General features: G+C 46.7%; 1 protein-coding gene across 2 annotated transcripts in view; it reads left to right on the top strand.

Moving 5' to 3' along the window:
- LMCD1 (LIM and cysteine rich domains 1) overlaps positions 1 to 25,328 on the top strand; it is a 52,785-nt gene that overhangs the window by 6,438 nt on the left and 21,019 nt on the right. Inside the window, exons 2-3 of one of the 2 annotated variants that reach the window (XM_057507065.1) lie at positions 998 to 1,092; positions 21,968 to 22,056. In XM_057507065.1, the coding sequence (XP_057363048.1) occupies positions 21,968 to 22,056 (89 nt within the window). In that variant the 5' untranslated portion in view covers positions 998 to 1,092. The remainder of the gene's footprint in view (positions 1 to 997; positions 1,093 to 21,967; positions 22,057 to 25,328) is intronic. The other variant, XM_036877768.2, reaches the window with a different exon arrangement.

Here is a 25,328-nt window from a genome sequence, read left to right as displayed (position 1 = left end):
TGGCTTTGGTTCTCCTGCTGCTGTTTTAAAACACTGGATCCTTTGTAAAATTAATCTGCAGAGAAAAATGTGAGTGAGTCATTATTTAAAAGAGCTGAGCAGAATCTAGAGACCTGCTTGGTCGAATCCCTTCATGTTACCAATGGGACACGGGAGGGAAATGGCAGTTCCAAAATTTACATGTGACGTTACCTAAGAGGAGTGTTGATTCACGGCGTCTTTTATGAACGAAGGAGTAAAGGGTATCTTCTATATCCAGTCACTTCCTTGCCTAGAGTACGGACTTCGTGTCAGCTTCATAGCTTTCAAATTTCAGAAGGACAAGCCAACATTTTGGCTATGAACTTCAAGGTTTAGGGGCCATTTTGAGGAGTGGTTAAATACACAGCTTTGCCACCATGGAGACGTGGATGTGACTTGCTGTTCTGCCATTTGCTAGGTCTGCGACCTTTACCAAGTTGCTTATCCTCTCTGGACCTCTGAGTTCTCATTTGAGAGAGTTAATAGACATTCTGCATTTAAACAACAGTTAATGAAATGGAGCACATAAAATGCATGGATGCATAGTAAGTGCTAAAAAAAAAACATTTCCGCCTGCTGTTACTGGTATTTGCTCTCCTCAGCACAGTGCAGAAACCCCATAGGTAGTGAAATGCTGGAACATGGAAGACCAAGTTCAGCTTACCTACGTGACATGTGGCTTCTAACATATCAGATTGCAGGACTTTCTCTTGGTAGCTAAACTTAGACCTTGCCATAAATATATTCAGGCCGCATCATATGCAAAATCATGACAATAGCAACAATTTCCCTTGGGTGCCTGGTTGCTACACTTCTAAAAAGCAGCCCTCCCCTTGCCCAAGCAGCCCTGGGCCACAGCTGGGTGATCTTACACAGGTGCTTACCCCCACCAGGCCTCAGATATCTTGCTTGTAAGACAAGGGGATAGTCACCCATTCACTTAGCAAATAATCATTTATCATCTATTATGTGCCAGGCACTGTGCTGAGTGCTAAATTCAAGATAACGAACAAGAAAGTTTTGGTCCCTGCCATGGAAATTTGAGTTTTGTGGAGTTCATCTCTCATAAAGGTAGGAGAAAGGCCAAATAATGTCAGTGTTCTGTGATTCTGTGTGTTCCCTGACGTCCCCCAATACACACACACACACACACACACCTCTTTTTCCTCCTTTGCTACCCACCCCAGATTTCCCAGCTCTGCACACATCTGAGGCACATCCCAACCCTAGTCATTTCTACAGTGTAAGAGCAGAAGGAGTATGGTAATTATTCTCCCAGTGGTTACATTTTAAACAGGGCACTGAGTGATGAGAAGTCTGAGGCCAGGAAGCCTCAGGGAACCAGTACCCAGCGGCCTCCTCAGTCACCTTGCAGACCTGGGGTGGTAGACAAGTTGTCTGTCCTCAAGTTATGTCCACAGAGGCAGCCCAGAACCCCAGGCTCTGACCTTAGTGATGTGGATGTCAGGAGCGTGGAGAAAGGGCTCTTGGCTGACTAACGCCCGTAAGAAACTTGCCCTTAAGAAGGAGCATCTATTTGGGCTGTATGACTAAGTGGTGTTTCCAGGTACTGGTCCATGGGGCTGACCACCAAGGTGACTGAGCTGGCTGATCTGCTGGCGGGAAGCCTGTAGGGAAGGGGAGCCCAGCCCTGCCTACACCCCAGAGGGGAGCCGCCCACCTGCTGAGGCCCGCCTCTGCCACCACCTCAGTCCCCACCCTGGCTCAGGCTAGTGTCCTTATTAAGGAGGATCTGGCTCTAATGAGGACAGGGCTCAGTATTTGGGGGGCTTCTTAGTTTAGAGAAAATCTGGGAGAGAAATTTTTTTAAATCTTGTCCATGGATAGAGGAAAGGTTTTTAACCAGAGGTCTGTGGATAAATTGAGGGATTAGGAATGCAAACAAATAAAAATACTGCATGCTTAATACCAAAACTGTAACTGAAATTCAGTGCTTTGTGCCTGACATGTTCATAAAAAAAGATAACAGGATCTAGGCTCTTTGCCCTTGATACCAGTGGAAATCTATTGTCATCTACTGCAGCTAAGATAGATGCCCAATGTGCTATTTCTATTTGTCTCTGTTCTGAAATGACAATAATTAAATCCACTGCTAGACCTTGTTAATTAACTTAATAAAAGCACATAAGTTCTTAAATCACAAAATTTTTTAATATGTTGATACTATTACAGTAATACCGGTTTTGTCTGTAATCCTACATATTTTATTTTGTAAAGCATTGAAAACATTGTTCTGGGAAGGGATGCCTTCATGTCAGACAACCAGAAAAGCCCAAATAGATTAAGACCTCCAAGGGAATAAAGCTTTAGCAGTATTCTACATGCCCATACACATATATATGCAAATATAAATGCACATACACATGTACAACTGTAGTGGATTGGGATCTGGGGCTCTTGGAGTGGACAAAACAGGTTCAAATCCCAGTTCTGGCCCTTACTTCCTATTGTCTTGGACAAGTCACATTACCTCTGTGCCTCAGTTTCTTCATCAATAAAATGGGCCTAAAAGTTGTCTTTATAACAATAATCTGTTAAGATTTTAAGCACAGTACTTGGTGAATAACAGATGTATGTTTAACATGAGCTATGATCACTATTCAAAAAGCTAATGAGAGTGAAAAGAGAATAAAACTTCAATAAAACTTATTACCATCCTCTGATTTGGCCAACTTCAAGAAGTTATTTTGTGCAAACATATATTATGCAATTATATGTCAGAGACTGAGCTGGGAAGGGGGGAGTAGTAAAGGGAAAGGAATCCCAGAGGCTGATGGTTTCAGAAAAGGAACAGCCAGTCTGGCCACTAAGGAATCCCAGCAGTTCCTGCAGATCAGAGGCACCCACAGGGGACTGAGGGAGATCAGAAGAGGAAGTACTTAACCTTACCTGGAAGGTCAGGGAAGGCATGCCTAGCAGGAGACATCTGAGCTGGGTGTTGAAAGACAAGGATGAATGTGCTTTTAGGATTGGGACACAGTTCAGGTTTATGCCTTCCAAGTCTGACATGCACAATCTCCATCCTACCTGCTTTCTAACCTGCGGAATATCATCTATCTTGAGTTGTGGAAAAATACATCCCTATGTATCCATCCATCCACAGATGTACATCTTGTATTTTGTCATCTGAGAACTTGAGCTTCTTGCCTCTGAATCCCTTTAGGGTGATAGGGTAGCATGGCCTGCAAGCTGGAATGCGGGAAACTTCTTAGGCGATTGATGGCCTGAGACTCCCAAACCCAGCAGAGGAGTTCCAGCAAACTCCCCACAACTGAGTTTGAATTTTTGCAGGAAGATGTAGACTTGTGTTGTGGCAGAAGAAAACAAAAGATAACGGGATATGTAGTATCTATGGAAAGAAAGGAGCATACACATAAACACACTGGAAATTCTGCACACCGCACGTGTGAGCAGAACATGAAAATACAATTCAGCACCCCACGATGTGTTTAGGGGCCCTAAGTTTCATTCACCTTTTTAAAACTCTGAAGCCATTTAAATGGCAATTAGAGGAAAAGAAAGCCCGAGCAGGATTCTTTGATGAACTGTGCAGAAGAAAACTAAGTGTTTTGAAATAGGGAGACAAGAGACAGAATCTTGCATCCAAATGATGCCTTCTGCACAGTTCTCACTTCACATTTCTGACTTGGTCTGAAAACCCGGGCTCCCTCTGGCCATGTTTTAGAGCAGACAACGCATCAAAATGAAAAACACATGGTTTGGATATCGAAATGCCACTGGGATGATCATTCTTGATTTTTGTCTGTTGCATATGATACATTAAACAGAGGAAAGAAATCCCAGAGGATCCCCTGCCAATCATCTGGAAAATGAAATTTATGGGAATTATCCCTGTGTTTGCAAAGACCTAGGGAGAGGGGAGATTTTATGAAAAGGCTGTGTTTCCTCAGGTCTCCTCCTACACAGCAAACAGGCCCGACAGCCCAGGGGGCGGGAGTTGGGGGGAGGGGGTCGAGCACACCCTGTAATAAGATTTCACATTAATTACAACAGCTGTTGTCAGCCCCTCAGATCCAGCCCAGGGCTGGGGCCATCACAAGGGAAATCAACATATACTCCTCTGAATAAGGCTTGTATTGAGTATCTTAGCAATTAGGACTTGTTTTTAAGAGGTGGAAATGGCCTTAGAGATTCCCTAGGTCAATTTTCTTGTTTAACAAATAAGGAAATAGATCTAGCAGGTTAGGTAACTTGCTCAAGGTCACAGCTTGTTAGGAGAAGAGCAGGGGTGAGAATTGGGGGTCTCATAGCATTTCAGGTTCAGAAAGGCCTATAAAAACTCTATTTTGTCCAACTGCCCCCTCCACATGAGATCAACTGAACAGCCAGATGCTATAAAAGTCCCACTCACAAGCACTCACAGCTCTGTGTTTCTCTGGTGACTAATGCAACTGAGTACCTTTTCCATCACTTATTAGTCATTTAGACATCTTCTCTTGTGACATGCTTGTTCAAGTCTTCACCTATATATACATATATATATAGTATATATATATATATACTTTTCTGAGGCCCTCTGAGTATCAGTCAGCTCTTCCTTAGTTTGAGTTCAGATCTCTCTCTCTGCAACTTCTCCCCATTGGTTCTCTTCCTTAGTTCCTTAGTTCAAGGATGCAATGGCCACTTTTTTCTAACATTCCAGTTTTGGCTCACTGAACATAGTTGTCCTACACATTGGTCAGGCTTAAGGTCAGAGCACCTATTTCTTGGGTCAGTTCCTACCTTCTGAGAGACCTAGTGTCAGCTTTTAGCTGAGTGAGAAGGTGCACCGGCCAGCCCCCAGCCTGGTTTTGGCATCAGCTTTGTGACTTGTGCCACCTCCTCCAGGTGGGCAGGGCATTTTCCTCTTCTTCCGATCCCACCCATTTGGGAAGGGTCACTTCTGTGCTACCAAACTCTCCTGTTGCTTGGAAGAGAGCTTTTTAAAGTAGAAAAACATGACAAGAGAAAAGGGAATGAGCCAACTCAAAAGCACTAAGAACGTCCACCCCATGTCATAAATAAATACTCGTGAAAAGTGAGCGGTATTCCACACGCAAAGTGCCTGATTCACTAGAGGAGTGAGGAGACTAATGAGAAATCAGAGAAGACTAAGCAGGAAAATAAGAAAGCCTTGATAAATAGAGGTGACTAACCTCTTTTTTATAAGCTTTTAACAATTATTTGCCAAGTTGTGATAGCTGATTACTGTACAGGGTGCTAGAACAGTAAGAGAGTAATCTAAGTTTTATATCCTGGTGCCTTCCCCATGGATGGAATGCTCAAAAAATAAATGTGAAAGCTGGTCATCCAAATTGCCTTGCTTTCATTAAAAGATATCACTAAGGTAGTGAAAGACAAACCAGAGAGAAAATATTCATAGTATGTATATCTGACAAGGTTTACATCCAGATAGTTAAATACCTATCCAATTAGTTAAATAACTCCTATAAAGCATTAATTTTTAAAAAGGAATTCAATCCTCTAAAAATATATATGTATATATAGGTGAAGACTTGAACAAGCATGTCACAAGAGAAGATGTCTAAATGACTAATAAGTGATGGAAAAGGTACTCAATTGCATTAGTCACCAGAGAAACACAAATTAAAAATATTTAGAGTGCATTAAACACCCAACAGAGTGGCAAAACTAAATACTGACAAAATCGAGTGTTGGCGTGGAGCAATGGGAACTCACACACATTGCCAGAGAGGATGTAGAATGATACAACCACTTTGGCAGACTTTTTGATAGTTTCTAATAAGGTTAAATATATACCTATCCTGTGCCCCAGCAGTTTCACTTCTAGGTGTATATTCACAAGATGGCCACAGAAAAACTTGGACAAGAAAGTTCAGGACAGTTTTACTCATAACATAAAAAAACTAAAAATAATTCAAAACGCTATCACCAGAAGAATGGATAACCAAATTATTTTAGATTTCCACAACAGGAAAGTACTTATTAGTTTAAAAAAAAAAAAAGATTAATATATGCAACAACATGGCTAATCTTGAATATTTGGACAGAAGAAGTTGGACCAAAAGACTACATACTGTGGAATTCTGTTTGCATGGCGGGACAGACGGAAGCAATGCACAGTGATGGAAGTTAGAACAGTTGCCACCTTTCTAAGCAGAGGTAGCTATTGACTAGACAGTGGCATGAAGGAACTTTCTGGGGCACAGGAAGTATTCTGTATCTTTGTCTGGTTGGTGGGCACATGGGATATACATACAAAGTAATCAAGTGAATACTTGAGATTTGTGAATTCTTAGTATATGTAAATTTTACCTTGAAGTGCTGGTAAAAAATTTTAAAGATAGTATTTGATCATAATTAGGAAATGTTATATATATATATCCATACAACAGAAGGATATAGGGACAGAGGAGTTGAGGGCTAGGTTCTTGCTGCAGCCCCATGGAGGTACCATTTTAAAGGACAGCTCTGTTCCAGAGAGCTGCCCTAGACCCTTTGCACTGCCTTCAGTCTGGCATTAAAGTTTCTACTTGATGGGGCCCTGCTCAGCCTTGTCTCTCACCACCACACTCTGCTTCCCCTGAACTGATGTGTCACTCATTCCCTGAACATTATTTTTCCTCCTCATATGCATATGCCGAAAGGCCTTGGTCTCCATGGGCCAAAACCCTATCCACTCCTCTGTATGTGCCTGCATGATACTCTCAGTGCAGCCCAAGTTCCCCCTCCTCTGAACTCCCAGTGTGGATTCCCTCTCCTACTGAATGCACGTTTCGTTTCCTGAATGGCCCTGGATCGTGTGCAATCACTGTCTTGCCTGCTTAACTCCTGTGTGCCATGAGATCCTATCTGTGCCTGAGTTCTCCATGTGTAAGCTCCTTGAGGGCAGGAACCATGTCTTATCCTCCGTTGGGTCCCCTTGAAGCCCTGGCATACAGTAAGGGTCAGTAATATTAAAGGCTAGAAAAGGAAATGGCATGTAACCAGGAGACAGGAGAGAGAAGGAAGGGTATCCAAAAACAGTAACAGCGACTTGGTCCTCCTTGCCGAGAGGCAGGCAGTCCTGGGGGGACAGAAAGAAGGAGAGAGAACTGAGGACAGAGGACACAAGACAGGAGAAAGCAATGAGAACCTCAGCTTCTGCCAGCACCCCGCAGGGGCGCCCACAGTCCTGTGGCTTAAGCAGAAGGCTTCTGATTCATGGGCCAAGATCAGAAATGGCAAGGCAGGCATGGGAGGGAGGAGGCTCCTTGGGAGGATTCAGGAAAAATCTAGGGATGAACAGGAGATGAAAGTGAGAGGGCTGGGGATGGCACTGTCTACACCAGACCCAGGCTTTTTGATGTCTGGTCCCAAGTTTTACTCTCCTCCTTCAAGCTTGTCTACAAAAGGGTTGACTTGAGGATGGTGGATGAGCCAAGCGCTGGTCTTCTTTCAAACAACTAACTCCAGCCTTCATCTGGGCCTTGAGGCCCCCTGTGAGGCTTCTGGCTGGAAGTCTCTCTTGAGAACAAACTCCCACTGATGTCCAGGGTCTGGAGAGGCAGTTGGCCCGGGTCTCGGGACGACAGCAGCCACGTCTCAGGGGACTTGGCTCTCCTGAGAGACGAGAGTCAGCAGGGCGACTGGAAATTGGCTGAAATATAGTACAAATCATTCACAGCTCAGACCGATATCTACTTTTAAGTTTGTAGTCCTTGATGAATATTTATACCAAAATAGGGCCAGTGGAAAAGTTCCATCTGTGTGGATTTTAAGAGTTTTGCCTTTCCTCAGCCACGCTGACCAAACTCAGGAAAAGAGCAGAATCACTGCCAAGTCCATGCTCTTTGAAGTGCAAGAAATTCGGCAAGACCCTGGACCCACTGTATTTCTCATCCTGAAGACACAGAGTTGGCTCTCCCCCCTTTTTTTAAATGCTTAATATCAACACCTCTCAGTGCTTTATAGTTTTGGCCAAGCCCCTGACGCCTGATGGTGACCAAGAACACTCTTTTGAAGGAACGCACAACTCTGTTTTGCTGGGTGAAATTGGTGTGTTTTGTTGGATATTTGCCCCATTTAAAAAAAAATCTGAATGCTCTAATTATCTACTTCGTTTTAAACAGATGAAGCAAAATTTTATTTAATGTTCTTTACTGAAAGCAGGGCTTTTTTGGGGTATTATGGACATCACATTATGCTAGTTTCAGGTGTATAACACCAGGACTCATTTTTTTGTGTGTATTACAAAACAATCACCAGAAGATGGTTATCTCCTATTTTTATTCATTTCAGGGATAAAGGTGTGTTTTCAGGAAATAAGCTTAAAAATTGAATAAGTAAATGATCACACAAATGGCATTTTGAGGACAAAAATCATGAAGTAGGAACATAGGGTTTTGTGAACACCTAATATTTGATTATCCCTGATCTCTACAGCACTCTCCAAATTTCAAAACCATCTCATGTGCATGATTATATTTGATTCTCACAACAACCCCATGAAGCTCGCAGGGATTCTAGTCCATTTTAAAGGTGAAAAAAAATTGAGGCTCAGGAAGCAGAAATTGCTCACTGGGGTCAGGTCGTGAAAAAAGTAGCCAGGGCTCAGGTTCAAATCCTTAAGCTCCAGCCTGAAGGGTGCTCCCCCTACACTCTGCCAGCAAATCATTTCAAGGGCAGGAGTGGATAAAGGGATATTCCGAAGCAGGAAGCCAAGCCCAGAGGTGCCACGGAAAACCTGCGGAACTTAATGATCCTCATGGACTGGCCTGAGTTTTCAGTTTCCTGGTGCTTGTATATCGTCCACTTCATGGGGAAGCCAGTGGTTGCTACCTTCTGAGTTCTCTAGAGAAGTCTGATTGTCCTCCCTTTAGTGAGTCACCTTCCAAAAGTTCCCTTCAGGGCAACATCTCCTGCCTTCTGGGCTCCACCCCAGAAGGGATGACACAGACCAGAAGCTGGCCCCTCCAAGAGGAACAGCTGGATTGTTCCCAATAGGAAGAGCATTTCTTTTCAAGTTTCCTTGCTTGAGCAGTTGACAGGGATCCAGGCAGCAGGTACGGGTGACTGGATGGGCAGAGACACCATAAGCATGGCGGAACCAATTGGTAGTGCCATCAGTCTGTTCACAGAGAGATTCCAGCAGCTGAAAATGCTCCTGGAGATAATGGAGGGAATATTTAAAGCCATATAGGTAGACTCATGCACAAGAGAGAAGCATTTTGAGAACCAAGAGGCAAAAAGAGCCCATGCAAGAACCTTGGAGGGGAGAGAGAAGCCACGGAAGGGGGCAGAGAAGGGTTGGCTCACGCTGTTGGGTGACCACGGGAAGCTAGAATCCAGGAAGCTACGGTGGTTCTTTTTCCTTCCAACTCCCTGGGCAGGCAGCAGCTGGAGATGTAGAATATCTGTTATTTGTCAGCTTTTAATGCAGAATTAAAGCAGCACTAGCCAAAGGCAGAAATGCAAGTGTTATAAAAGAGGCTATTCAAATAAATGTTTGTTCAGGAGTATTTTGTGCAAGCCATGAGTTTAGGCCCTGGTGAGAGAGCAATGAAGTAGATGCACAGGGACCCTGTCCCCATAAAACTTACAATCTAGCACTAAAGAATGACATCCAGGAGTTATATCCCTGATTAAATCATTAGAATCATGATGGGTACTACAAAGAAGACAGGGGGTTTTCTATAACCATATGACAGGGGTTCCTGAAGGATAGGTAGGAGTTTGTTAGGTGAAGGGAGAGAGAAATGGTCCAAGCAGAGGGAACTGCGCATGGGCGGGCTCAGAGGTATACAGGAATCTGGCATCTTCCCTGGGGCACACGGTTTTATGAATAGTTTTAATTTTCCTCAAGAGAATTTTCTGGGAAGGAACTTGGCTTCTTTAGGTCTGATTTTACATTTAAATTGTATTAGATGAGCTTCAAAGGCGAGACCTTGCAAGTGAATTATTTGCACAGTGAATGACCATCTGCTAATTTTCTTATTTCATAAAAGTGGGCTTAGAAAACTTGGCCTGGATACTCTTGAAGGTGTTTTCATTTCTAAGAATTTATGATTTTCTTGTGTCAGGCATTCTTACATGTAGAATTCAGCTATATAAAACACAACTAGTTCATTATGTAGGGGGGAAATTAAGGAAAGGGTGAAATATTTGAAAATGTATTTCATGTTAGTTTTAAAAACATATGATAGCAAAGAAGAGCGAAGAAGGAAGTCATTTATAAGAAGGATGCTTGTTTTAAACCAACAAGTCTTGCTAAAAGCACTACCCTAGAACACAGTGGTTTTCAACATCCAGGCACCGGTGTTGTTGAAAGGGAGACAGAGTGTGTGTGTGTGTGTTTCTCTCAATGCTTCCATTGCTGTAAAGGTTAACCTAAGAAAGGAGGCCTGAGCTACCCAGCCCGAATCATTTGCCTAAGCAAAACCTTCTGACTTTTAGTAACAGTGCTGTGCATTTACACAGCAAATTTCCTTTTAAGACATTAAGATTTTAGATAGGCAAGATTAAAAATTCTCCCACTTGGCTTGCTACGTATCCCCCACTTCCATAATCAACTCCCACTGAAGTGCGCTTTCCTTGGGAAGATCAGTAATGTCACAAGAATTCAGACACACACGTACACAAATACACACATAATACATACCAACTTACATCCTTATAGGAAGGCGTCAGGTTATTAAAATCAGGCAAGTCTTGTAAAATGGGGGAGGTATAATAAGTAAATATTGCTGGCCTCAAGCTTACAGTTTTATACTTAAGAAGGAGTCATTAAGGGCCAAAATCTTAAGAACCATAAAACCAATTAGATTTAAATTTCCTAGTGTAACCTGAGGACATTAGGCCTGGAGACTCCTACTGCTTGTTCTCATTTGGGCGGAGGGGAGGTAAAGAGTCCCTATAGGGCCTTGATTTTCTTTCATTCTCCACTTTCCTGAAGCTACTTGGTAAATCTCTATATAAAATTCCCCGGGGGCGGTGTGGATACCTCGTGGCTCGGAGTGAGGCTAACGGCTTTACTTACATCTTCCCAAACGCTGGCAGTGCCTATACAAGAAAGAAAAAAGACAACTTCAAGAAAAAAAGAGTGCATTGGGGCCTCTGGGAACAGTTTAACCAGAAATGCCGGGGGAGCTCTTGCCCTACAGAAATCCCTTTCATAGTCAATGAAAACAGTGCTCACACCCTGGGAACCTGAGTGATCTCAAAGATCCATGGCAAGTCCAGGTGAGGGGACACTGGAGGACCCTCCTCCCACTGGCTATGTCAGTTAAATAGTGAGCCCCCCAAATAATGGGGCTGACTTGCCTAGAAAGGAGCAATTCTCAAAAACAGGAGAGAATAGTCTTGCCCCCCTGTGTTGGTGCAATTCGCTCTCCACGTCAGCCTGGGGAGTGAGTGTAGCTCGTCCAAAGGCAGCTGGTGTCAAAGGAAAGTATTAGTTCAGTCCTAAAACTCCTATCACTTCAGCCCAGCAAGGCACCTTAAGCATGAGACTGGGGACCTGCTTTGGATACAACCACGTGTAAACATCAGCAATCAGCAAGACGCTGGCTTTGCAGAGCTGGTTTCCTCCCCCCTTCCCATCATTTTCACCCTGCCAAAGGAACATTAAACAAAGGAGTCAGTCCCAGGCAGAGGCTGACATCTTCCTAGATTTTCCATGTGCCATCACACACATCCAGTCATCCACCATCAGTTGCTGAGTTTAGGATTTGGAACTTTTTGCCTTGTTCCATAAGCCTCTTTCTCAAAGTGACCCCCCAGCCCCATCACCTTGGAGATGATAAAAGGGATATTCTGTGAAATGAGGCTGCCCATTTCAAGGGTTCTTGCCAAAGCCAACCGGGAGAGGAGCCCAGCCAGGCAAATTATGTCATAGAACTGCCACCGCTCTTTCATCCAAATGTCCCTCACGTCAGGCCTTTCTAGGAGCTGCAAACCCTTGAAAAATGTGCTGATTTGAGTCTTATCGCTTCTTTGCCTATTTTTTGATGAAAGTGCTAAAAATACAAAAGGGTACAGTTATCGAAAAGGAAGGGGAAAAAAAAAGGACAAAAATGGGGAGATAATCCCCTCTCCTGCCTCGCTGAGTACTCACGGTGTCTGCTCCATTATGACAACTGATACCATGGGTAAGAGGCAGACATTACTAATAGGCCCAGTTAGCCCACCGGGAAGATAACAGGACTATGATTGCAATCATTCATTTGTAATCAGGAGACTTCCAGGAGGCAGATGGTTAGGGATAGGGTCAGCTGTTGGGATGGGGGGCAGTTTTAGAACCAGCCACCCGCCGGCTGTCGCACTTACTCCTTTCATGGCCTGGGACTGGGCATTCCTGCTTTCCCAGAATGAGCCTCAACCCAGGAAGCTCGGCTGCTGGGGGATGTGGGGGGAGTGAAGGAGGCCAAAGCAGGTTCTTAACCAGAGAAGCCTTTCATTTTGTGTTTCCCTCTCCGCATATGGATTTGCTTTGCTACTTCGTTTGTTTTTTTCGTAGGTAGAATAACCCTTTATGTTCACACCTGATGTAAACCCTGGTCATCTCCCATCATTTCCTCCCCTAGAGGGAAGACAAAAGCAGATGAGTTGTTAAGACTGTAGATGTTCTGTAAGAGGCAATACGTAGTGGGTAGGGGTTCCCTGGTCTGGGGAAATCAAGATCTCCCTGAAGCAGTGTTGGGAGGAATTGGCAAGGGGCTCCCAGCCCACATAGAACGATGGGGACCCTCTCTGGGGACAGCAGGGCAGAGGGAGACCGGGGACCATCAGGCCCCCTTCCCTGCCCCCCAAGGGCTCCGGGACCACCATGCATCCTTCTAGCCTTCCATGCACTCCAGAGCAGCACGTTCTGTGAATTCTTTTCTCCCTCCTGGCCGCCCTGATTGTAATTTAATTTTATGTATTAAACATGCCATGTTGAGGAGGAGAGGACAGTAAGGAAAACATAGTATATTTTGCCCCAAGCCCAGATTCTCCTAGCATTGAACCTGGACAGACTTCCTTTGCAGACAGAAACCAAATGAAACCAAAACAGAAACGCTATCACCTATGGAGAGGAAAACATACTCTTCTCATGGGCATTTGCTTAAAACTTTACTTGGGAAACAAGCACTCCTAGCATCACAAACTAAACCCATCAGATTAACTCACCCACAGCTGGTCCACGGGATCAAGTTCACATACACAAACCACTCTAACAGGAAAAACAATCGAATCTGTACCCAGAAACACTGACCCCTCGGCACTTCAGCAATCAGCTCAGCACCCACCCAATGTTTTCCTCTTCTGGTGGTTTAAATAGGGTTGGTCTTTAAAAAGATTTTTTAAAAGGAAAGAGAAAGTTTGCCATCCACAGAATTCTAAGTACGAGATCAGTTGGGCTAATCTTAATTTGTTTAGTCTGTGCATTTTTATCCTCATTACACAATTCAGGAAAAGGGTATCTAAACTGGAGAGATTTCTTCCCATCCACACTAGTCTAGACAGAGGAACAGAAATGCCCAGGGAACAGTCGGGGTAGATACAGCGGCTTTCGACACACACGTTCACACACCCACACTGGGCCCCGTGAGGAACACTTTTGCCCCCAGCTATGATCTCTGAGGGAGACGAGGTCTTTGCAGCTGCCTGTGTGAGGTGTGGGGGTAGGAGGCACTTCATCCAAGATGTTCCCGTGAACGACTTGGACATCATAGAGAGCGTAGGTTGGACAGAGCCGAATGGAAACTTGAACAAGGAGTGAGACTGCCAGCAGCCTTTTCCTCACACTCCTCTGCCTGTTGTACCACATTCTTAAGGCTAGAAGGGACCAGATGGAACCTCAAGGATTTAGACTCCAAGTCCTCCTCTCTCATCTCATATTTGGGGAACAGGGGCCTCTGGGTCACACCCCAAGCCCCAGCTTGAGACTCTCCCAAGCAGAGCACCAGCATCGGGGGTAGGGGTGGGGGGTGAGGGTGGTGAGGAAGCCAGAAGCCAGATAAACACAGAGCAACAGTTCTGTTCAAGGCTGGAGAGGGCAAGATAGGGAGCATCCCTGTTACATGAAAACAGAATAGGTGGCATGGAATAGGGCGCCAAGGGTCACCCTCACGGAAGAGCAATGAGACTGGAGAGTGTGGTGCTCGCCCAGCACGCTGGGGTTTCCAGGCCCCAGCCCCCACCCCTGGGGGCCCACAGGACGCAGCCCAGGGAGGGCTTGCGTTCTGGGAAGACAGCCAATGCAGGCCTGGAGGCATGGACAGACAGTCATTGTCCTGGCCGGCGTATGGATGTCATTGCTCCACTAGTATTTTTTAACCCTGTTTCGGCAACTCATTTTTTCGCTTCAGAAAGTGGAAGAAGTCCAGATACCTGTCAAGACTCTGGGGTTCTGGAACAGGAAAGTCAAGGGCAAGGCCCCCTGGTACCTCCCAGCCAGGCCACACCCCAGAAGGATCATACTTCCAAAAGGAAAAAAAAAACTTTCTGTGATGCAACTTGTGACCATTTGGGCCCACATTGGGCACCTCTATATGGCAGGCTCTCCAAGTCCCCTCTTCAGCCCCAGGGTTGTGGAGGAAGACCTTTGTCCTCAGGCCTGGCAAAGGGTCTCAATATCATTGAGAACTCCCCCAGGGAACAGCCAGCCAGTGAAATTTAGAGGAAGGGCTGTGGTTTCCCTTCTGTCTGGCTCATAAGAGGGTTACTGCGTTTGGCGCAGACACCTCGGAGTCAGGCCTGTGCCAGGGCAGACGGGACCAGAACAGAATGACAATAACAGAAGTCAGATGTGCTTTAAAAATGCACCTTATAGGGAATGGCAGTCTATGACTGCAGAATGGGAGGTAGAGTGCTGAGAGCCCTAAGGTTTACACTGGAGCGGCTGAGGGTACAATGGTGAGGCTCAGTTGTTCCCAAACTTGTCTGCCCTTTGGAATCTTCCGGAGAACTTCCAAAATGACTGCAGCCTGTGGCCCATCCCCAGAGTTTATGGTCTGAGGCAGCCTGGGCTTTGGGAGTGTTAAAAAATCCCCAGATGACTGGAATGTGCAGACAAGTTTGGGAAGCATGGCTGTAGCCCCTTGCTGCTCAGAGCATCCCGGCTGTCCCAACCAGTAGCACTGGCTTCCCCTGGGAGGTCTGCAGAACTGTGGAATATCAGGCTCGCCCCAGAATGGCTAGGCCAGAATCAGCATGTTAACTTGATCCTAGGCAGTCTTTATGCTCATCAGTGATTCATTTGAGAAGCACTGCCTTCATACATACCCAGACCAGGCCAATCCCCCCGCGGGAGTACCGGCTCACAGCACGCTCTTTCTCTCCTTCCTGAAGCTGACTGCATTTGTAATTCTGATTTATATGAGTTCTTTGAGACATACGTGTAAGGGCCCCAAAACATCTGGAAAAGGCTCCTTGGGGTTGTCAAGTGCAGTGGTGTGCTAGTTAAGTTAAAATGGAGATTCGGTATTCAGAGACCTGGGTTCAGCCCTACCACTTTCACTTAATCCCTTTGAACCCCCTTAACTAGGGAGACCAACTCATGCTGGTCTGCCTGGAGCTTTCCTGGTTTTAGCACCGAAAGCCCAGCATCCAGGCCCTGAATCAGTGACCCAGGCCATCAGTTACCCTTCAGTTATCTCCAGTTCAGCCTGGGGCACCAGCGAAAGTCGACAATTCTCAAACTTTGGTGGTGCATCCGGGTCACCTTGGCAGGCCTGAGCAGCAAGGGCTGGGTCCGACGCAGTGTCTGAGTGAGCAGTTCCAGGGTGAAAGTGGAGGCTTTGCAATGCTAAGAAGATCCCAGATGCTGCTGGGGGGACACCTTGAGAACCACCCCAAGATATCTTAGAGGTGATGTAAGATTTACAAGGGCTCAGGCTCAGCAACTGGAAAACTGCAAAGCCTAGTACTCATTACAGCTGCTATTAATTCTTTTTATTATGAAAAAGATGGCACTTGATCTGGTCCCTAAAGAGTGGCTGGGGTTGAAGCTCTCTGAGGTTTAGGTGAGTGTGAGCAAAACCCTGAGTGTCTATTTAGGAGAACTGCAAGAGGCCCAGGCGATTGGAAAGGGAATCTGAGTAAAAACAGATGATCTGGAAAGAGGTGAATTAGGGCAGGTGAGATGGACCACACCATAGGGACACAACATCCAGCACTCCGCGGCCTTGGTCCCTTTCACAGTGGTTCAGCACAACTCCAAAATGAGATGGGTGCTAGTGTCCTTAATACAGACCAACTATCTAGAGTTGGGAGTAAACCCAGGAATGATTTGCTTCTTGGTTCATGTGGGTTGTTGTTGTTTTTCAGTGGTAAAAGTTTCTAGCAAACAGTCTTGAATGTGTTGTCCCCCCAGCCACTGCCTGTCCAGCCATCCCCACAACCTGGGGCGGGGCATGAGCTCGTTCTCTGCCCTGGCACTGTTCCCCCACAGGCACTGCCCGTGCTTCTGATTCACTTTCTCCTCTGCGCACGGCCTCTCCAACTGCCCTTGAAGCCTGTCTGTTGCCTTAGCCATCTACACTTTAGTTCACTTAGCAGAACAGGGTCAGATGGTAGAAATTTCTGGGACCCTGGTGACCGTGAGCTTGTCCCACAGCCCACAACCCTAACCCAGGACCTCCCACCCCTGCAGACACACTGGCCCACCCCTTTGGACCCGGCTGGCCTGAGGCCCAGGGTCAAGGCCAGACTCGTGGGAGGCTGTCTGGGGTCTGGACGCTCCTGCTGTGTGAGGAGGTCAGAGGATCTGGATTCCAGTGGCATGAGTGTGAACTGGGTCCTGAGCAGCAAATCCCGCCTGGTCTATGAGCTTGTTTTGCTCATGAACCACATGCAGAATATCAACATCCTAGCGTTGTTATGAAACCCAAGTGGAGATGAGGGATATGAATGTACTTCGTACAGCGCTGTACCCTCGGTGAAGAGGTGTCACAGCAGGCTGGATGGGGGCAGAGCTCTGAAATAGGACCCGCCTGGTCTCACTTCCTGGCCCCACCACTGCCTTGCTTTTGGATTTTGAAGAAGAGGCTTAACCTCTCTGGGCCTGTTTCTTACCTGAACACAAAGTTACTAGAAGTACCCCTCTACTAGGTCCATCAAGAAGCTTAAATTAAATATTATGAAAATGCTTGGCACATGCCGAGCACGTAAGACATTCGTAATCAGTGTCAGCTACAGACGTCATCATTAGGAAAGATAGAACATTTTCGCTTAAGGCCAGTCAGATGAGGGTAGATTTAGGACCGAGCCCCCACCCACCCACAGAGCTCCAGTCCGGACCATTCTGAACAGCACACCACTTTTTGCTCACTGGCTTGCAGCATCTGCAGACTGGGGGTGATGATTACACCTCGCAGGGTTGTCCTCGTAAAGGAGGAGAATGTTTCAGGAAGCAAAGTCACCTTGTAGACCACCGCACTGTTATTATTTTGGGGATGTTGAGGGTAGTTTCTGGAATCATTAGTCTGCACATGATCCTAGTTTTCTGAATTTTCTCATATAACTTCACTCCGCCCCACCCATCTCCACCCTCGCACCACGGTGGCTCCTGGGACACGCTTCAGGAGGGTAGAAGTCACAGAGCATGCTGACCCGTAATCTTGAATAACACATACGTGTATAGAGCTTACCGATAAAGGACACGTCAGAGCAGATGACTTGGAATGGAATTTTGTGTCGGTTCATAACGCCCCCACCCCCAGCTCAGAAAGCAAACGTGCGGACCGTCAGGAGAACATGGGATGATAAGACAGAATTTTCAAAATGGCAAAATCATGATTCTTACGGAAATACAAAATGAAACTTAGTGAAGATTTTATTCAACTCATTAATGAAGGAGTCAGGAAGATATTTAGACCAGTTCAAAAAAGCACTGGAGGAGCTAGGCATTTATAGGCAATCTAATGTTAAGACAAGACTCATAGGTCAGGTGTCTAGTTAATGTCCTCCAGGACAATAAATCATGGCCTTTGGGCTTATCTTTTTCAAAAGGACAAAAATTACATGTCTCTGTACTGGACAGAAACCCACAAGTTCACATCTAACTTCACCAAGTCTTGGAGTAGAAGGAAGGAAATTTCTCTAGATAATCCTTGTGTGGAGGGGGGCGGGGGGGCGGGTGCCAATGTCTGCCCCCTATGACACCGAGAGGACATGCCACCCACCTTTCTGCTTTACGTCCAAGTTTTGGGTAACTTTTTTAAACAATGGTAAATACTTATTTCACTTTATCACCTTTTAATACTGGGGCAAAAAAATGGCAGGGGAGACCCATATTTCAGAGGAGGAAGCTGAGCTACACAAGGAGAGAGAAGCTGAGCTGGGAGGGACTCACATCTCCTAACTCCAAGCCCGAGCTCATCCCCAGACTCCATATTGCATTTCCCCTTTTCGCTTCCTCGTCATCTCGGTCCTGCACTTGCTCTTAGTGACACTTTTCCCCTTTAAGGCTTCCCCTGAGGCTCACCTGAAGGCAAATGCTTGGAGGAGGGCAGAGTCCCCTGCCCCGGGTGCCCCCAGGGAGCCCTGGTCTGCTCTACATCCTTTTAAGTCCCTGACACGACTCAGTTCCACACCATCAGATGGACCACATCCTACTATCCTGAGCCAAAAAAAACTGTCAAAATATTTTATTCTCTCCTCAAGAAAGAGGACAGAATAGATGCGACATTCCAAGAACCCCCTTTTATTTTTAAGTGATGGTTCCTTTTAAGTCCTCTTATTCTCAGCTACTGTGAGCCACTGCACCATCCTTCATCTGAGATGGAGTCCACATCAGAGGAACCCACTGTTTACAAACCGGAATATCTTGTTTGGAACACTATTCTGGCTGATGAGCTCGGCTCCTCGGTCAACAGGACCCTCGTTTCTGTGGGGAAGAGAGCTGGGTCTGTCTGGCTCCAGCATGAATGTCGTTGCAGCGCACAAATGGCTATTTATTGTGTTACACTGTCAGCCAGGAAACTGGCTCCAAGTGTGGCCTGATGGCCCAAATCTGTTTCTTCCTCACAAGGCCATTTATTTTTCTCTCCCACAGACTTCTGTCGCCATGGAAACCATCCCACTAGTGGGGTGGAAATGAGGGCCAATTCTCTGCTTCCTGCACCTTGTCAGAGAGGCAACATTTACATAAATGAAACAGAGTAGAGAAAAAGAAAGTGTATGGGGTGTGCATTTGGAAAAGTGGTTTGTCTGAAGTTTCCTAGAATTGTGAAGCTGGAGGAAAATTGTTTTTTGAGAACATCTGATTCAGAGTCTCTCAGGCTGTTTACACAAGGTGTAGTAATGGCAGCGAGGACTCAGTGCATGAGAAACGCATGCCGAGTCCTTCCCATGCGCCAGCCCGTTGGGCCTCACAGCAGCCCTGAGAGGCAGGCTGGTTATCATCCCCATGGCACAGGTGAGGAAACTGAGGCTCCGCAAGCCCAGTCACCCGCCCAACTCCAGCAGAAGAAAGGGATAGAACCGGGACCAAAACCCAGACCTTCTGATCCTAAAGCCTGGACCCCCTTAGCTTGTAACAGCCGCCTACCCTCCACCTCTCCCCTTGCTTCTAACTTAAGCCGACACTTCACAGGCTCTGGAAGCCACTGGCCATCCTGTGCCCCCATTTTTATCTCATCCTGTGATTCTTCCCTCCCCAGCCATGTGACAACCACTCTGTAACATCTCCCAGAACAAAGGCTCTGCAGAACAGGCTTTGGACCACCCAGATCCAGGCCAGTGTTCTCATTTTATAGAGGAGCCATTTAGGGTGAGCGAGGAGACCAGCCGCCCCCAGCCGCACAGCTAATAAATGTCAGGGCTGCCTCCGCAGGGCCCGCAGGCCGTTGCTCCACTCTGCTGCCTTACTTTGCTATTTCTGTGCCAGACCCAGAGCCAGCAGCCAGCTATGCCAGTGGCGAGGCATCGGGACTAATCCCTTGTGGGGGTGGCTGTTTAATCAGCCACTTGTTAGAAGAACAATAATGCTCCAGCGCACAGAGGGCTCTGACGATTAAGAAATGCTTCTTTCTACGTAGCTCTCCTATTTTCCAGCTTTGCTGCCTCTGGGTCTGTCTCGGACCGTCCAACGGTGAAGCCTTATTCATAAACTGAACACCTCCCAAAATAACCTTGAATCACTAAAATATTCAGTGTGAAGGGATCACTGTATTGCAACTAATAGAATCCAAGGAGTCAAGACAGACGCAGAAGTTTGCAAGGACTGTTTAAACAGGCTATGGCTTTAGGGAGTAAAGTTCTGCCTATGAATGAAAGCTCTCCTGTTTAGGACGATGCGTTGGTGGTGAGCATCCTCCTGATTTTCAATTTTAACATGAATGTAGCACAAATATGAACATGCCTCCCTTCCAATGTGTGTGACATGGTCCTTACTCTCTGGAGCTGGGAATGACTTTTTTCCAAGTCTTTTTTTTGAATTCGAACATTAGCCACGAGGATGGCCTCTCAAGTTTCACTGCTTTTTTCTTCCCCACTGAAAAGCAAAGAGAGTAGCTGAGTCCTGTCCCAAAGAACACGCTCAGACTGCAGGGTCCCACCTGCCGTGACCTGTGCACCTTTTGGCCCTTGCACATTCTCTTCCTTCTAAGAAGCCCTTTCTCCTGTTTTGCCTGCCCATCTTGTACAGCCCCAGTCGAGTACCTCCTCCAAGAAGCCTCCCTCCCATATAGGTGTTTTCACACCTTCCTGTGTGCCCCTGAAGTCAGTGTATAGAATAACAGCATCTGCCATTTTCAGGGCCTAAGGTGGGGGCAACTCCTTACAGTCTCTCTCCCATCTGACAGGTAAGAGGCTCAGTTTGCCCAAGGCCAGTGTCGCTGTTAGGTCACAAAGCTGGGTTTGGAATCCTGGTCTCTCGGGCTCCAAAGCCCCCGCCTTTCTGCTGTGCAGCAGGCAATTTCCCCTGCCTCAGACTTGCCGGTCCAGGAGCAGGTGATAAGTATGCTTTTCCCTCTCCATCTCCACCCAGATGGTGGGTTCCTCCAGGGCACACCTGAGCTTTAGGATGTATCCCTGTGCCTAGTACACAGTAGATGATAAATGCTTAAAGGACTCAGCAAATGCTGGTTGAATGAGAAACATGTCCCTTTATCGTATAGTTGAACGTAAATCATAATACATGTGCATACCTGTAGCAACTCATCCCCCAAGAGGGAATTAGGACAGTTTCTAAGCCAGCAGATTCATATACGAAGACCTTTCTTCTCCACCTTTTAATGTTATACGAAACCTGGGAATTTTTGTTCAAGTGTAGATTCTGATTCAAAAGGGCTGCGGTGGGGCCTGAGGGTCTGTGTTTCTGGCAGGTTTCCAGTGATGCTGGTTTGAAGACCCCATTTGAGAGTCATTTTGGGTCTAAACGCAGCGGCGGCGGCAGCCAGCACGTTTTTGTAACCAATGGCTGGTAACAAATAATAAACCTGTCTCGTGTGTGGTTCTTCCAAAGCACTTCCAACCAGATTTCAAATGCTCGTGATTTCGCAAAATATTTAAGTTATGCTTTGGGCTGTGAACACTTGGCAGCATGAACGTTTGCTTGTACCTGTAGCTTTGGTTTAATCACACCGTATCAGTAAATTACGGATAAATGAGGGAGAAGAGACTCTCTAGAAGATTCCATCCCACTGACAAGTGGATCAGGAGCGCTGGTGAGAGTGGGCGAAGAGCAGATGATGCCTCACAGCAGCAGGTTTCCAACACAAGCCTTGGTGTCTGGCAACAGCCCCGGAAGCCAGGAATGAGCCCCCATTGTAGTTTTATTGGGAAGGGCCCCACCCATGGACACTTGCCCGCCCTGTGGCCACTTTCCCAGCTGGTCTCAGTTCCTGGTAAACAGTTAAGTGATGGCTTATTCATCCCGAGCCCTCTGACCCCCACACAACCCCTCTGCCAGCATGCCAGCATCCCCGGTCTAAGACTTTTGGAAGAAAAACACCCTCTTCTCTGTCTCCTTTTCCAGATGTCCCTTGGCCAGCAGCAGTCAGCAAGAGGTGTGCCTTGTTTGAGATGCAAGGGGACGTGTTCGGGCTTCGAGCCACATTCGTGGAGGTAAGAGAGTTTGTCAGGAGAGGCGCTGCCTGCCTTCATTTCTTGGCTGTCCTTTCTGGGAATACTGGCCATGCGTCTCTGATTGGACTGCTTAGGAAGCATTGCGCTGTCGGGGAGGAAGGGTCCTGGATGGAAGGCACCCCTGCTAGGCCTAGTTCAGAAATGACAGCAGAGCCCATGGGAAACCAAGGCAGAGAATCAGCTCAGTGTTCCACAAACTGTGTCCAGCTGAGGCTGCCAAGCTCAGCCCAGCAAGACTGTGCCAGGAAGACGTGGGCCGTTGTCAGCCGGTGTCTGGCCCACCCTGGGTGGATCTGCTGCCTTACATGGGGTTGGGTTACATGGGGTTGATCTCCCGCTACTGCACCATCATCCCTTTTGGTGCGTTTTGATCTCAGAGTGCCCCTGGGACAGAAATGAAAGTCGCTGTGTCCACAGTACTTAAAAACCAGGACCCGGTGTCCATATATCCCTGAGGGAGGGCCATACGACCCAGCTGGACTGGGTTTTGCAGTTTTTCTTCTGTTCTCACTGAGGACTCTAAAAACAAGAGGAAGAACTGCCACACCGCTCAACATCGGGCACTATTCATGTCAGTGTCCCTGTGGACGGCACCCCCTGGAGTTGGGCAGGCACAGCTCTGTGACTGTCCCTGCAGCCCTGGGGGAGAGGCTACGCTCTGTAGGGCACGAGGTCAAACAAGGAGCTTTCACCTCCATTGCCAGAGGGTTGCCTTGGAAACTCCATCAGGGAGCAAAATTTGGGAGGCGTTTGTCTCAGAGATGTTGACTTCCATTGTGGAATGGCAATTTACAAAAATATTTATTGAGTTAAGTCTTATATTAAAATGTCGAAGTGACCCTAAACAGTAGGTACTAGTATTTCCATTTCACAGATCAGGAAACTGAGAGTGGATAATGGGGGAACAGCTATGAAATGGCAGGATTCCAACTCAGTCTGCATGAAACACTACCCATGCTCACCCCCATCTGTAATACTGCAGACCCTGAGCTTTCCAAGCCCAGATCATTCCTTGACCCCCTCCCCTCTCAGTCCTCGACTTCAGAGGAGCTTGTGTGGTCGTCTAGATGCCTGGGACCTTCAAGTTCATCTGGTGCCAACTCCCATCCCCTGCACAAACTCCTCCCACAGCCAAGACACTCCTAAGGGAACTCCCCACACACCTATTCTGGCCATGTGTGCTCTTTCTGAGCTTGACGAGAGTCACCTTCCCTCTCATTTCACCACGTTGGTCCTAAATCTGCCATCAAGGGTCAGAGAACAACACTGGCTTCTTGCCAGCTCTCTGAAGACAGCTAGGATGCCCCCTGTTAGAATTCTTGGGGCAGGGGGATAATGTCCCCTAAATGCTCCCACTCGGTGAGTCCAATCAGGTTTCTCCCAAGGATCACAGTCCTTTGAGGCCTGTCGTCTGACACTTGAGAATGGTCTTTGAGTAGATTTTATCTGGATGTCTAGTTGTTTATGGCAGAAGGGCAGTTCTGGACCCTGTTCCTCAGGGCTGGAAGATGAAGGCTCCCAGCATTGTATTAGACCCTATATTTCCTCATCTTCCTACAGATGATCTGAACATCAGGTGAATTTATCCCTGAGAGACACCGACACAGATTGCAGCTTGTCGGTCCTGCATATCACGTGTCATGTTTGGTTTGAACCACCTTCCCAGGGACCTAAATTCAAGCCATCTTGGAGCAGTAAGGTCCTAGAACCTTAGGGGGAAAATGGTGTCAACCCATTTTTATGCTGAATTTTTCATACACTCAGTAGTTTGAAAGTTATGTAACTGGTCAAAGTAGCAGCCAGCCTGGTTTAGTGCAGAAGTGCCCCAGCTAATAATCACAGGACAAAGTCGCATGCTGACTCTGCTTGAACAAGACACCTCCCTTCTCCAGGTCTCAGTTTCCCACCTGAAAAACAGAAACGTGTGAGCTAATGTGCTCTAGGATCCCCTTCCAGCATTACCATTCCATAGTTTCAAGCAAACTGTAATCGAATGCATGATTCACGTGGTTAGAAGAATTAGAATGGTATTTGTTTTAGCAGCTGAGATAGCAGAGTTACTTAGAGAGGAAGGGACAGAGTGAAGACAAGAGCAGACTTTCAGAAATAACGTATCATGGAAAGGTAAGGGGAAGTTCTCCAAGCAGCCTTCAGCATCCCACTTTCCCAGGGGCCGGGTGGGGCTTCCTGCCTTCCCGGCCTGACCTCCTGGGTGCCGAGCTGGGCAGAGGGACACACACCTGCAGGATTCCAGGCTTTTCAGAGTCCAACAAAGTCTCTCCCTTACATACAGAGATGTTGTAAGTTTTACTACTATTCTAATAGCTTTATTTCTTTATATTTATAATGTACAAAGACTTTGGTGAGTAGAAAAAAACCCTGATTTGAGGGAAACAGGGGACATGGTATGAAAAAGGGGAGGTAGACTGCTGGTTCATCAAATTACAGTTTACATCCTCGGGTTGCCCTTGATAGTTGCCCGATCTGCTGTTTGCGGCAGCCCTTCTGAGGAGGTCCTGTCTCCGCAGCAGCAGCTTCAGCAGCTGCTCCGGGACCCGTAGCTTAACTGCCTCTTCTCACCTGGCCACGGAATTGTGTCACAAGGGCTGGGCTTTCTGTGCCTTTTGAGGAATAATCTACCTTGAGAAGTAAACCTGAGCTGCTTAAATCCCTAAGAGGGACCAGCTAGGGTATCTCACACTTTGGGGGTTCATTAGGATGGTGCCTGGAACAGTTATAAGTCCCCAGACCTGGATCCCACTCCAGACCTGTGAATCTGACTAGCTGGGGCATCCCCAAGGGTACGGAGCACACCCCACCCCCCCACCCCGCCCCCAGGTGATTCAGATGCAAAGCAAAGTTTTAAAACTCATCAACTAGACCAGGAGTCAGTAAACTGTCTGTAAAGGGCGAGATAGTAAACACTTCAGGCTTTGCTGGCCACGTGGTCCCTGCCACACTGTTAGTGGCCCTTGTAGCATGACAGCAGCCACAGACAATACGTGCATGAATGAATGTGACTGTGTTCCCATCAGTCCTTACTTAAGGACACTGAAATTCTCCTTTCACGTCATCCTCACATGTCACAAGACAGTAATCGCCTTTTGAATTTTTTTCAACCATTTAAATATGTCAAAACTCTTAGTTCACAGGCCATACAAAAAACAGGTGATGGGTTGGATTTGGCCAATGGGCTGTAGTTTGCCAGACCCTCACGTAGACCAACCCACTTATTTTCCAGATAAGAAGAC

This window comes from Manis pentadactyla, chromosome 1 (assembly GCF_030020395.1).
Source record: "Manis pentadactyla isolate mManPen7 chromosome 1, mManPen7.hap1, whole genome shotgun sequence".
Taxonomy (NCBI): Eukaryota; Metazoa; Chordata; class Mammalia; order Pholidota; family Manidae; genus Manis; species Manis pentadactyla.
The sequence above is the reverse complement of the archived record's forward strand: the minus strand, read 5'-3'. Positions and strand labels throughout refer to the sequence as shown.